Consider the following 13,439-nt stretch of genomic DNA (forward strand, 5'->3'; position numbering starts at 1 on the left):
TAATAAAAAATCGTATTTTGGAACAGAATTTGTTACTATTTGCTAGCTATGTGAAGATATTTTTAATTAAATGTTTGCATATTAATTTGTGAAATGGTGAAATTTTACATTAACTTTCCAAATAATTATCTATGCACTATAAAACTTTATACATTATAATTAATAATAGATGTCCAATTCCCAAACAAATAACTTGTTTAAAATGGCTGATGGAATAAAATTAAAACTTTAAATTTTAAATAAATTTAATTGATTCCATTCGAATTCTTATATCTATAATACGAATCTAAACAATTATTATAAATAGTTCATCGTTAACAAAAAAAAATCTGAGAAGTAGAATAATAAAACTAAAAATTATAGCAAAAGAGGAAAAAAAATGTACTGCAAATTAATTCAGTGCATTTTTTTCTAAAAAAAACCTAAAATTAAAGGATTGAAATGTTCACCTCTTATCGGGATAAAGTCTTTGAATGCTTTTTATTGACTCATGAAATCTCAATCTCAATCAAATCAAAGAAGTACCAAGTAATTTTAGGAAAATGATTTCTTAATTACTTGATACTTCATTGACTGAATAAGATAGATCTTCAAACAAAAACTACGAAACAAAAGAATTGTTAAAACTATGAGAAAAATATATGGAAAAGACTACAATTCCTAACCTCACTTTGAGTGTATTATTATGTTTTGTTGAGCTATAGACACATATATATAGGTCGTAGGTCTAATTAAGGTGGTGAATTGAGTCATGATATTTTCTTAGTTTAAAAAAACAAAAATGCATGGTGACTTGGACATTTCAATCCACCTGAGTGTAGACCTGTCTTAGATATACCTTTCTTAGATAGATTTGTCTTAGATAAACCTTTCTCAGATACACCTGTCTCAGATAGACTTGTCTCAGATAGACCTGTCTCAGATAGACTTGTCTCAGATACACCTGTCTCAGATACATCTGTCTCAGATACACCTGTCACAGATCAAATACACCTATCTCGGATACACCTCTGTCAGATACACCTGTCTCATATAGAACTGTCTCATATACACCTGTCTCAGATACACCTGTCTCAGATACACTTGTGTCAGATACACCTGTCTCAGATACACTTGTCTTACATAAATCTCTCTTACGTAGACCTATCTTACATAAACTTGTCTTATATAGACTTGTTTTAGATAGACCTATGTTATGTAGTTTATATAATTTTTCTTTGAAATCTTTATTGTTTTATAAAATTGTTTGTATGTTAAATATAATTGATTATTGATTTATTCGTAGGTAAATTTAATATATAATTTTATTAATTATAAATTATTTTTATTTATTTACACATATACCGAAAAAAGTTGGATTTTATTTGATGTTCTTTAACTTTTTTTTTGCACAATATATTTTATTATTTGCTTACAATAAATAATAAATACTCAATATTTTAAGTATTTATAATAAAAAAGTATTTAATGTATTTATTTATGTTTTTTTTCAGATTAAATTTATATATTTATTAGAATAATGTATGTATTTATAATATGAAGCTATTCAGCGCATATATTTATTAAAAACATGAATGTATCCGTTTTTTTTTTATAAATGATACATTAATAAATTCAAATTCGGTGTATAGTATATTAATTATTTATTATATTTAATAAGTATAGTAAATGATATTATTAATGTTTATGTAAATACTAATAAAAAAATAAATTTATTAAATATTAATGTTTAATATGTGTTTATAATATAAAAGTATTTAATTATGTATTTATAATATTTACATGCCTTTATTAGAAGTTTGTGTGTATTTACTCTTTAATGAAAATATTTATTAAAAACATGTATTTATCTGGTTTTAATGAATGATAAATTTAATTTACACATGAAAGTATTTATATATTTATTAATGTTAAAAATAAATATTAAATGTTTAATTATTTTTGTTATATTGAAGGGCTATATATATTATGCAAAACTCGTCAACAAAATGAAATAAGACACTCAAAGTGCGTGATATAATTGAAATTTGTCCTTTTTTTTTATATGTGAAGATCTATCTTAATTAGTCATTGAAGTATCAAGTAATTTTACAATAGAATTTATTTTTTAAAATTACTTGGTACTTCTTTGATTTGATTGAGATTTGATATTTCACTTAGTAGGAAACATTCAAAGTGTTCATTGAGAAGATTGAGGAGAATTTTAATATGATGGTGATCTCTAATAATTCAATTTTGAGTTTTTGTTATTGTTATTGTTCACACATATTTTTTGATACACCTTTTCTCTTGTTGTTGTTGTGGCAGTGATGGATAAAAAATTTATTGCCAATCCTGTGGGACGAACATGGGGCTCAAATCTCAGCCAAAACTCAGTAGACACAGTGACGAACGTCTGGTAAAAATTTCAGACAAAAATACCCAAGGAGTAAGGCGTAGTAATTCCCAGGCCGAGAGTGAACAAAACTCTTATTCCGAAAACAAAGCCTCCTGGCTTTTGTCCCCTGTATCTTCTTTTTGTGATTTGTTTATGGACGTGCCTCCTTACCTGAGTGCAAACAACATATGAAAGTACTTGTCTGAATTTTTTCAGCGTAAAACGGACCCAGAATAAAGTTTCAGAAAGTAGGGCGAAGTTTCACAAGTTTTGGGAGAGGATAGCCTTGGTTTGCACAAAATTTTTGAAAAATTCTCCCGAAATAGTTTTTCCCGAAATTCCACGTAAGAATCTACACTGAATTTCGGACAAAACGCGACAAATTTCAGGTCAAACGGATGAGTATTCAACCACGAAAAAAATCAAACAGTTTCACACACAAACGAACCTTCCTTCCGGCCATGGCAGTGATGAATAAAAAATTTATTGCCAATCCTGTGGGACGAACCTGGGGCTCAAATCTTAGCCAAAACTCAGTAGACACTGTGACGAACATCTAGTAAAATTTTAAGACAAAAATACCCAAGGAGTAAGGCGTAGTTATTCCCAGACCGAGAGTGAACAAAACTGGTTTTCTGAAATCAAAGCCTCCTGGCTTTTCTCCCCCGTATCTTCTTTTCGTGATTTGTTTATGGACGTGCCTCCTTACCTGGGTGCAAAAACCATTTGAAAGTACTTGTCTGAATTTTTTCAGCGCAATACGGACCCAGAATAAAATTTCAGAATGTAGGACGAAATTTCACAAGTTTTGGTAGAGGATAGCCTTGGTTTGCACAAAATTTTTGAAAAATTCTCCCAAAATAGTTTTTTCCTGAATTTCCGCGTAAGAATCTACACTAAATTTGGGACAAAACGCGACAAATTTCAGGTCAATCGGATGAGTATTCACCCACGAAAAAAATCAAACAGTTTCACACACAAACGAACCTTCCTTCCGGCCCTGGCAGTGATGGATAAAAAATTTATTGCCAATCCTGTGGGACGAACCTGGGGCTCAAATCTCAGCCAAAACTCAGTAGACACAGTGACGAACGTCTGGTAAAAATTTCAGAAAAAAATACCCAAGGAGTAAGGCGTAGTAATTCCCATGCCGAGAGTGAACAAAACTGGTATTCCGAAAACAAAGCCTCCTGGCTTTTGTCCCCCGTATCTTCTTTTTGTGATTTGTTTATGGACGTGCCTCCTTACCTGGGTGCAAACAACATATGAAAGTACTTGTCTGAATTGTTTCAGCGCAATACGGACCCAGAATAAAATTTCATAAAGTAGGGCGAATTTTCACAAGCTTTGGTAGAGGATAGCCTTGGTTTGCACCAAATTTTTGAAAAATTCTTCCGATATAGTTTTTTTCTCAAATTCCACGTAAGAATCTACACTGAATTTCGGACAAAACGTGACAAATTTCAGGTCAAACGGATGAGTATTCACCCACGAAAAAAAATCAAACAGTTTCACAGACAAACGAACCTTCCTTTCGGCCCTGGCAGTGATAAATAAAAAATTTATTGCCAATCCTGTGGGATGAACCTGCGGCTCAAATCGAAGCCAAAACTCAGTAGACACAGTGACGAATATCTGGTAAAAATTTCAAACAAAAATACCCAAGGAGTAAGGCGTATTAATTCCGAGACCGAGAGTGAACAAAACTGGTTTTCCGAATACAAAGCCTCCTGGCTTTTCTCCCCCTTATCTTCTTTTTGTCATTTGGTTATGGACGTGCCTCCTTACCTGGGTGCAAACAACATATGAAAGTACTTGTCTGAATTTTTTCAGCGCAATACGGACCCAGAATAAAATTTCAGAAAGTAGGGCGAATTTTCACAAATTTTGGTAGAGGATAGCCTTGGTTTGCGCCAAATTTCTGAAAAATTCTCCCGAAATAGTTTTTTCCTGAAATTCCACGTAAGAATATACACTGAATTTGGGACAAAACGTGACAAATTTATGGTCAAACGGATGAGTATTCACCCACGAAAAAAATGAAACAGTTTCACACACAAACGAAACTTCCTTTCCGCCCCGGCAGTGATGAATGAAAAATTTATTGCCTTTCCTATGGAATGAACCTGGGGCTCAAATCTCAGCCAAAACTCAGTAGACACAGTGACGAACGTCTGGTAAAAATTTAAGACGAAAATACCCAAGGAGTAAGGCGTAGTAATTCCTAGACCGAGAATGAACTAAACTGGTTTTCCGAAAACAAAGCCTCCTGGCTTTTCTCCCCCGTATCTTCTTTTTGTGATTTGTTTATGGACGTGCCTCCTTACCTGGGTGCAAACAACATATGAAAGTACTTGTCTGAATTGTTTCAGCGCAATACGGACCCAGAATAAAATTTTAGAAAGTAGGGCGAATTTTCACAAGTTTTGGAAGAGGATAGCCTTGGTTTGCACTAAATTTTTGAAAAATTCTCCCGAAATAGTTTTTTCCTGAAATTCTACGTAAGAATCTACACTGAATTCGGGACAAAAAGCGACAAATTTCAGGTCAAACGGATGAGTATTCACCCACGAGAAAAATCAAACAGTTTCACACTCAAACGAACCTTCCTTCCGGCTCTGGCAGTGATGAATAAAAAATTTATTTCCAATCCTGTGGGACGAACCTGGGGCACAAATCTCGGCCAAAACTCAGTAGACTCAGTGACGAACGTCTGGTTAATATTTCAGAAAAAAATACCCAAGGAGTATGGCGTAGTAATTCCAAGACCGAGAGTGAACAAAACTGGTTTTCCGAAAACAAAGCCTCCTGACTTTTCTCCCCCGTATCTTCTTTTTGTGAATTCTTTATGCACGTGCCTCCTTACCTGGGAGCAAACAACATATGAAAGTACTTGTCTTAAATTTTTCAGTGCAATACGGACTTAGAATTAAATTTCAAAAAGTAGGGCGAAATTTCACAAGTTTTGGTAGAGGATAGCCTTGGTTTGCACAAAATTTCTAAAAAATTCTCCCGAAATAGTTTTTTCCTGAAATTCCACGTAAGAATCTACACTGAATTTGGGAAAAAATGCGACAAATTTCAGGTGAAATGGATGAGTATTCAACCACGACAAAAATCAAACAGTTTCACACACAAACGAAGCTTCCTTCCGGCCATGGCAGTGATGAATAAAATATTTATTCCCAATCCTGTGGCACGAACCTGGGGCTCAAGTCTAAGCCAAAAGTCAATAGACACAGTGACGAACGTCTGGTAAAAATTTCAGACGAAAAAACCTAAGGAGTAAGGCGTAGTAATTCCGAGATCGAGAGTGAAAAAAACTGGTTTTCCGAATACAAAGCCACCTGGCTTTTCTCCCCCGTATCTTCTCTTTGTGATTTGTTTATGGACGTGCCTCCTTACCTGGGTGCAAACAACATATGAAAGTACTTGTCTGAATTTTTTCAGCGCAATACGGACCCAGAATAAAATTTCAGAAAGTAGGGCGAATTTTCACAAGTTTTGGTAGAAGATAGCCTTAGTTTGCACAAAATTTTTGAAAAATTCTCCCGAAATAGTTTTTTCCTGAAATTCCACGTAAGAATCTACACTGACTTTCGGAAAAAACGCACCAAATTTCAGGTCAAACGGATGAATATTCACCTACGATTAAAATCAAACAGTTTCACACACAAACGAACCTTCCTTTAGGCCCTGACAGTGATGAATAAAAAATTTATTGCCAATCCTAGGGACGAACCTGGGGCTCAAATCTAAGTCATAACTCAGTAGACACAGTGACGAACATCTGGTAACAACTTCAGACAATAATACCCAAGGAGTGAGGCGTATTAATTCCGAGACCGAGAGTGAACCAAACTGGTATTCCGAAAACAAAGCCTCCTGGCTTTTCTCCCCCGTATCTTCTTTTTGTGAGTTGTTTATGGACGTGCCTCCTTACCTGGGTTCAGACAACGTATGAAAGTATTTGTCTGAATTTTTTCAGCGCAATACGGACTCAGAATAAAATTTCAGAAAGTAGGGCGAATTTTCACAAGTTTTGGTAGAGGATAGCCTTGGTTTGCACAAAATTTCTGAAAAATTCTCCCGAAATAGTTTTTTCCTGAAATTCCACGTAAGATTCTACACTGAATTTGGGACGAAACGTGACAAATTTCAGGTCAAACTGATGAGTATTCACCCACGAAAAAAATCAAACAGTTTCACACATAAACGAACCTTCCTTTCGGCCCTGGCAGTGATGAATAAATAATTTATTGCCAGTCTTGTGGGACGAACCTGGGGCTCATATCTCAGCCATAACTCAGTAGACACAATGACGAACGTCTTGTAAAAATTTCAGACGAAAATACCCACGGAGTAAGGCGTATTAATTCCGAGACCGAGAGTGAACAAAACTGGTTTTCCGAAAACAAAGCCTCCTAGCTTTTCTCCCCCGTATCTTCTTTTTGTGATTTCTTTATGGACGTGCCTCCTTACCTGGTTGCAAACATCATATCAAAGTACTTGTCTGAATTTTTTCAGCGCAATACGGACCCAAAATAAAATTTCAGAAAGTAGGGCAAAATTTCACAATTTCTGTTGAGGATAGCCTTTGTTTGCACAAAATTTCTGAAAAATTCTCCCGAAATAGTTTTTTCCTGAAATTCCACGTAAGAATCTACACTTAATTTGGGACAAAACACGACAAATTTCAGGTCAAACGGATGAGTATTCACCCACGAAAAAAATCAAAGAGTTTCACACACAAACGAACCTTCCTTCCGGCCCTGGCAGTGATGAATAAAAAACTTATTGCTAATTCTGTGGTACGAACCTGGGGCTCAAATCTCAGCCAAAACTCAGTAGACACAGTCACGAACGTCTGGTAAAACTTTCAGACGAAAATACCCAAGGAGTAAGGCGTAGTAATTCCCAGTCCGAGAGTGAACAAAACTGGTTTTCCGAAAACAAAGCCTCCTGGCTTTTCTCCCTCGTATCTTCTTTTTGTGATTTTTTTACAGACGTGCCTCCTTACCAGGGTGGAAACAACATATGAAAGTACTTGTCTGAATATTTGCAGCGCAATACGGACCCAGAATAAAATTACAGAAAGTAGGGCGAAATTTCACAAGTTTTGGTAGAGGATAGCCATGGTTTGCACAAAATTTCTGAAAAATTCTCCCGAAATAGTTTTTTCCTGAAATTCCACGTAAGAATCTACATTGAATTTGGGACAAAACGCGAGAAATTTCAGGTCAAACGGATGAGTATTCACCCACGAAAAAAATCAAACAGTTTCACACATAAACGAACCTTCCTTCCGGCCCTGACAGTGATGAATAAAAAATTTATTGTCAATCCTGTGGGACGAAGCTGGGGCTCAAATCTTAGCCAAAACTCAGTAGACACAGTCAAGAACGTCTGCTAAAACTTTCAGACGAAAATACCCAAGGAGTAAGGCGTAGTAATTCCCAGACCGAGAGTGAACAAAATTGGTTTTCCGAAAACAAAGCCTCCTGGCTTTTCTCCCCCGTATCTTCTTTTTGTGATTTGTTTATGGACGTGCCTCCTTGCCTGGGTGCAAACAACATATGAAAGTATTTGTCTTAAATTTTTCAGCGCAATACGGACCCAGAATAAAATTTCAGAAAGTAAGGCGAAATTTCACAAGTTTTGGTAGGGGATAGCCTTGGTTTACACAAAATTTCTGAAAAATTCTCCTGAAATAGTTTTTTCCTGAAATTCCATGTAAGAATCTACACTGAATTTGGGACAAAACACGATAAATTTCAGGTCAAACGGATGAGTATTCACCCACGAAAAAAATCAAACAGTTTCACGCACAAACGAACCTTACTTCCGTCCCTGGCAGTGATCAATAAAAAATTTATTCCCAATTTTGTGGGACGAACCTGGGGCTCAAATCTCATCCAAAACTCAGTAGACACAATGGCGAACTTCTGGTAAAAATTTCAGACGAAAATACCCAAGGAGTAAGGCGTAGTAATTCCCAGACCGAGAGTGAACAAAACTGGTTTTCCTTTTACAAAGCCACCTGGCTTATCTCCCCCGTATCTTCTTTTTGTGATTTGTTTACGGACGTGCCTCCTTACCTGGGTGCAAACAACATATGAAAGTACTTGTCTGAATTTTTTCAGCGCAATACAGACCCAGAATAAAATTTTCGAAAGTAGGGAGAAATTTCACAAGTTTTGGTCGAGGATAGCCTTGGTTTGCACAAAATTTCTGAAAAATTCTCCCGAAATAGTTTTTTCCTGAAATTCCACGTAAGAATCTACGCTGAATTTGGGTAAAAAAGGCTACAAATTTCATGTCAAAGGGATGAGTATTCACCCACGTAAAAAATCAAACAGTTTCACACACAAACGAACCTTCCTTTCGTCCCTGGGAGTGATCAATAAAAAATTTATTGCCAATTCTGTGGGACGAACCTGGGGCTCAAATCTCAGCCAAAACTCAGTAGACACAGTCACGAACGACTGGTAAAAATTTCAGACGAAAATACCCAAGGAGTAAGGCGTAGTAATTCCAAGACCGAGAGTGAACAAAACTGGTTTTCCGAAAACAAAGCCTCCTGGCTTTTCTCCCCCGTATCTTTTTTTGTGATTTGTTTATCGACGTGCCTCCTTATCTGGGTGCAAACAACGTATGAAAGTACTTGTCTGAATTTTTTCAGCGCAATACGGACCCAGAATAAAATTTTAGAAAGTAGGGCGAAATTTCACAAGTTTTGGTAGAGGATAGCCTTGGTTTGCACAAAATTTCTGAAAAATTCTCCCGAAATAGTTTTCTCCTCAAATTCCACATAAGAATCTACTCTGAATTTGGGACAAAAGGTGACAAATTTCAAGTCAAATGGATGAGTATTCACTCACGAAAAAAAATCAAACAGTTTCACACACAAACGAACTTTCCTTTCGGCCTTGGCAGTGATGAATAAAAAATTTATTACCAATCCTGTGGGACGAACCTCGGGCTCAAATCTCAACCAAAATTCAGTAGACATAGTCACGAACGTCTAGTATAAATTTCAGACGAAAATACCCAAGGAGTAAGGTGTTGGAAATATCAGACCGAGAATGAACAAAACTAGTTTTCCGAAAACAAAGCCTCCTAGCTTTTCTTCTTGCTATCTTCTTTTTGTGATTTGTTTATGGACGTGCCTCCTTACCTGGGTGCAAACAACATATGAAAGTACTTGTCTGAATTTTTTCAGCGCAATACGGACTTAGAATAAAATTTCAGAAAGTAGGGCGAAATTTCACAAGTTTTGGAATAGTATAGCCTTGTTTTGCACAAAATTTCTGAAAAATTCTCCCGAAATTGTTTTTTCCTGGATTTTCACGTATGAATCTACACTGAATTTGAGACAAAACGCGACAAATTTCAGGTCAAACGGATGAGTTTTCACCCACGAAAAAAATCAAACAGTTTCACACACAAATGAACCTTCCTTTCAGCCCTGACAGTGATGAAAAAAAAATTGATTGTCAATCCTGTGGGACGAACCTGGGGATCAAATCTCAGCCAAAACTCAGTAGACACAGTGACGAACGTATGGTAAAAATTTCAGACGAAAATACCCAAGGAGTAAGGCATAGTAATTCCCAGCCCGAAAATGAACAAAATTGGTTTTCCGAAAACAAAGCCTCCTGGCTTTTCTCCCTACTATCTTCTTTTTGTGATTTGTTTATGGACGTGCGTCCTTACCTGGGTGCAAACAACATATGAAAGTACTTGTCTGAATTTTTTCAGCGCAATACGGACCCAGAATAAAATTTCATAAAGTAGGACGAAATTTCACAAGTTTTGGTAGAGGATAGCCTTGGTTTGCACAAAATTTTTGAAAAATTCTCCCAAAATAGTTTTTTCCTGAATTTCCGCGTAAGAATCTACACTAAATTTGGGACAAAACGCGACAAATTTCAAGTCAAACGGATGAGTTTTCACCCACGAAAAAATCAAACAGTTTCACACACAAACAAACCTTCCTTTTGGCCCTGGCAGTGATGATAAAAAAATTTATTGCCAATCCTGTGGGACGAACTTGGGGCTCAAATCTCATCCAAAACTCAGTAGACACAGTGACGAACGTCTGGTAAAAATTTCAGACGAAAATACCCAAGGAGTAAGGCGTAGTATCTCACAGACCGAGAATGAACAAAACTGGTTTTCCGAAAACAAAGCCTCCTGGCTTTTCTCCCTGCTATCTTCTTTTTATGATTTGTTTATGGACGTGCCTGCTTACCTGGGTGCAAACAACGTATGAAAGTACTTGTCTGAATTTTTTCAGCGCAATACGGACCCATAATAAAATTTCATAAACCAGGGTGAAATTTCACAAGTTTTGGTAGGTCTTGGTTTGCACAACATTTCTGAAAAATTCTCCCGAAATAGTTTTTCCTGAATTTCCACGTGAGAATCTACACTGAATTTGGGACAAAACGCGACAAATTTCAAGTCAAACGGATGAGTATTCACCCACGAAAAAATCAAAGAGTTTCAGGCAGTGATGATAAAAAAATTTATTGTCAATCCTGTGGGACGAACCTGGGGCTCAAATCGCATCCAAAACTCAGTAGACACAGTGACGAACGTCTGGTAAAAATTTCAGACGAAAATACCCAAGGAGTAAGGCGTAGTAACTCCCAGACCGGGAGTGAACAAAACTAGTTTTCCGAAAACAAAGCCTCCTGGCTTTTCTCCCCCGTATCTTCTTTTTGTGATTTGTTTATGGACGTGCTTCCTTACCTGGGTGCAAACAACATATGAAAGTACTTGTCTGAATTTTTATAGCGCAATACGGATCCAGAATAAAATTTCAGAAAGTAGGGCGAAATTTCACAAGTTTTGGTAGAGGATAACCTTGGTTTGCACAAAATTTCTGAAAAACTCTCCCGAAATAGTTTTTTCCTGAAATTCCACGTAAGAATCCGCACTGAATTTGGGACAAAATGCGACAAATCTCAGGTCAAACGGATGAGTATTCACTCACGAAAAAAATCAAACAGTTTCACACACAAACGAACCTTCCTTTCGGCCCTGACAGTGATGAATAAAAAATTTATTGCCAATCCTGTGGGACGAACCTGGGGATCAAATCTCAGCCAAAACTCAGTAGACACAGTGACGAACGTATGGTAAAAATTTCAGACGAAAATACCCAAGGAGTAAGGTGTAGTAATCCCAGACCGAGAATGAACAAAACTGGTTTTCCGAAAACAAAGCCTCTTGGCTTTTCTCCCTGCTATCTTCTTTTTGTGATTTGTTTACGGACGTGCCTCCTTACCTGGGTTGAAACAACATATGAAAGTACTTGTCTGAATTTTTTCAGCGCAATACGGACCCAGAATAAAATTTCATAAACTAGGGTGAAATTTCACAAGTTTTGGTAGGTCTTGGTTTGCACAAAATTTCTGAAAAATTCTCCCGAAATAGTTTTTCCTGAATTTCCACATAAAAATCTACACTAAATTTGGGACAAAACGCGACAAATTTCAAGTCAAACGAATGAGTATTCACCCACGAAAAAATCGAAGAGTTTCACACACAAACAAACCTTCCTTTCGGCCCTGGCAGTGATGATGAAAAAATTTATTGCCAATCCTGTGGGACGAACCTGGGGCTCAAATCTCATCCAAAACTCAGTAGACACAGTGACGAACGTCTGGTAAAAATTTCAGACGAAAATACCCAAGGAATAAGGCGTAGTATCTCACAGACCGAGAATGAACAGAACTGGTTTTCCGAAAACAAAGCCTCCTGGCTTTTCTCCCTCCTATCTTCTTTTTATGATTTGTTTATGGACGTGCCTCCTTACCTGGGTACAAACAACATATCAAAGTACTTGTCTGAATTTTTTTAGCGCAATACGGACCCAGAATAAAATTTCAGAAAGTAGGGCGAAATTTCACAAGTTTTGGTAGAGGATAACCTTGGTTTGCACAATATTTCTGAAAAATTCTCATGAAATAGTTTTTTCCTGAATTTCCACGAAAGAATCTACACTGAATTTGGGACAAAACGCGACAAATTTCAAGTCAAATGGATGAGTATTCACCCACGAAAAAAATTAAACAGTTTCACACACAAAAGAACCTTCCTTTCGGTCCTGGTAGTGATTAAAAAATTTATTGCCAATCCTGTGGGACGAACCTGGGGATCAAATCTCAGCCAAAACTCACTAGACACAGTGACGAACGAATGGTAAAAATTTCAGACGAAAATACCCAAGGAGTAAGGCGTAGTAACTCCCAGACCGAGAATGAACAAAACTGGTTTTCCGAAAACAAAGCCTCTTAGTTTTTCACCCTGCTATCTTCTTTTTGTGATTTGTTTACGGACGTGCCTCCTTACCTGGGTGCAAACAACATATGAAAGTACTTGTCTGAATTTTTTCAGCGCAATACGGACCCAGAATAAAATTTCATAAACTAGGGTGAAATTTCACAAGTTTTGGTAGGTCTTGGTTTGCACAAAATTTCTGAAAAATTCTCCCGAAATAGTTTTTCCTGAATTTCCACATAAGAATCTACACTGAATTTGGGACAAAACGCGAAAAATTTCAAGTCAAACGGATGAGTATTCACTCACGAAAAAATCAAAGAGTTTCACACACACACAAACCATCATTTCGGCCCTGGCAGTGATGATAGAAAAAATTTATTGCCAATCCTGTGGGACGAACCTGGGGCTCAAATCACATCCAAAACTCAGTAGACACAGTGACGAACGTCTGGTAAAAATTTCAGACGAAAATACCCAAGGAGTAAGGCGTAGTAACTCCCAGACCGAGAATGAACAGAACTGGTTTTCCGAAAACAAAGCCTCCTCGATTTTCTCCCTGCTATATTCTTTTTGTGATTTTTTTACGGACGTGTCTCCTTACCTGGGTGCAAAAAACATATGAAAGTACTTGTCCGAATTTTTTCAGCGCAATACGGACCCAGAATAAAATTTCAGAAAGTAGGGCGAAATTTCACAAGTTTTGGTAGAGGATAGCCTTGGTTTGCACAAAATTTCTGAAAAATTCTCCCGAAATAGTTTTTTCCTGAAA

General features: G+C 36.6%; 1 protein-coding gene across 1 annotated transcript in view; it reads right to left on the reverse strand.

Annotated features, from left to right (window-relative positions):
- Window positions 1–590: 590 nt before the first annotated feature.
- Window positions 591–13,439, reverse strand: part of LOC137838902 (uncharacterized) — a 38,829-nt gene continuing 25,980 nt past the window's right edge. Inside the window, exons 6-8 of the mRNA XM_068648111.1 lie at window positions 1,024–1,098; window positions 839–973; window positions 591–601 (exon numbers count right to left, since the gene is read on the reverse strand). Of these exons, the coding sequence (XP_068504212.1) occupies window positions 591–601; window positions 839–973; window positions 1,024–1,098 (221 nt within the window). The remainder of the gene's footprint in view (window positions 602–838; window positions 974–1,023; window positions 1,099–13,439) is intronic.

The sequence above is a fragment of the Phaseolus vulgaris genome, chromosome 4 (assembly GCF_000499845.2).
Source record: "Phaseolus vulgaris cultivar G19833 chromosome 4, P. vulgaris v2.0, whole genome shotgun sequence".
Taxonomy (NCBI): Eukaryota; Viridiplantae; Streptophyta; class Magnoliopsida; order Fabales; family Fabaceae; genus Phaseolus; species Phaseolus vulgaris.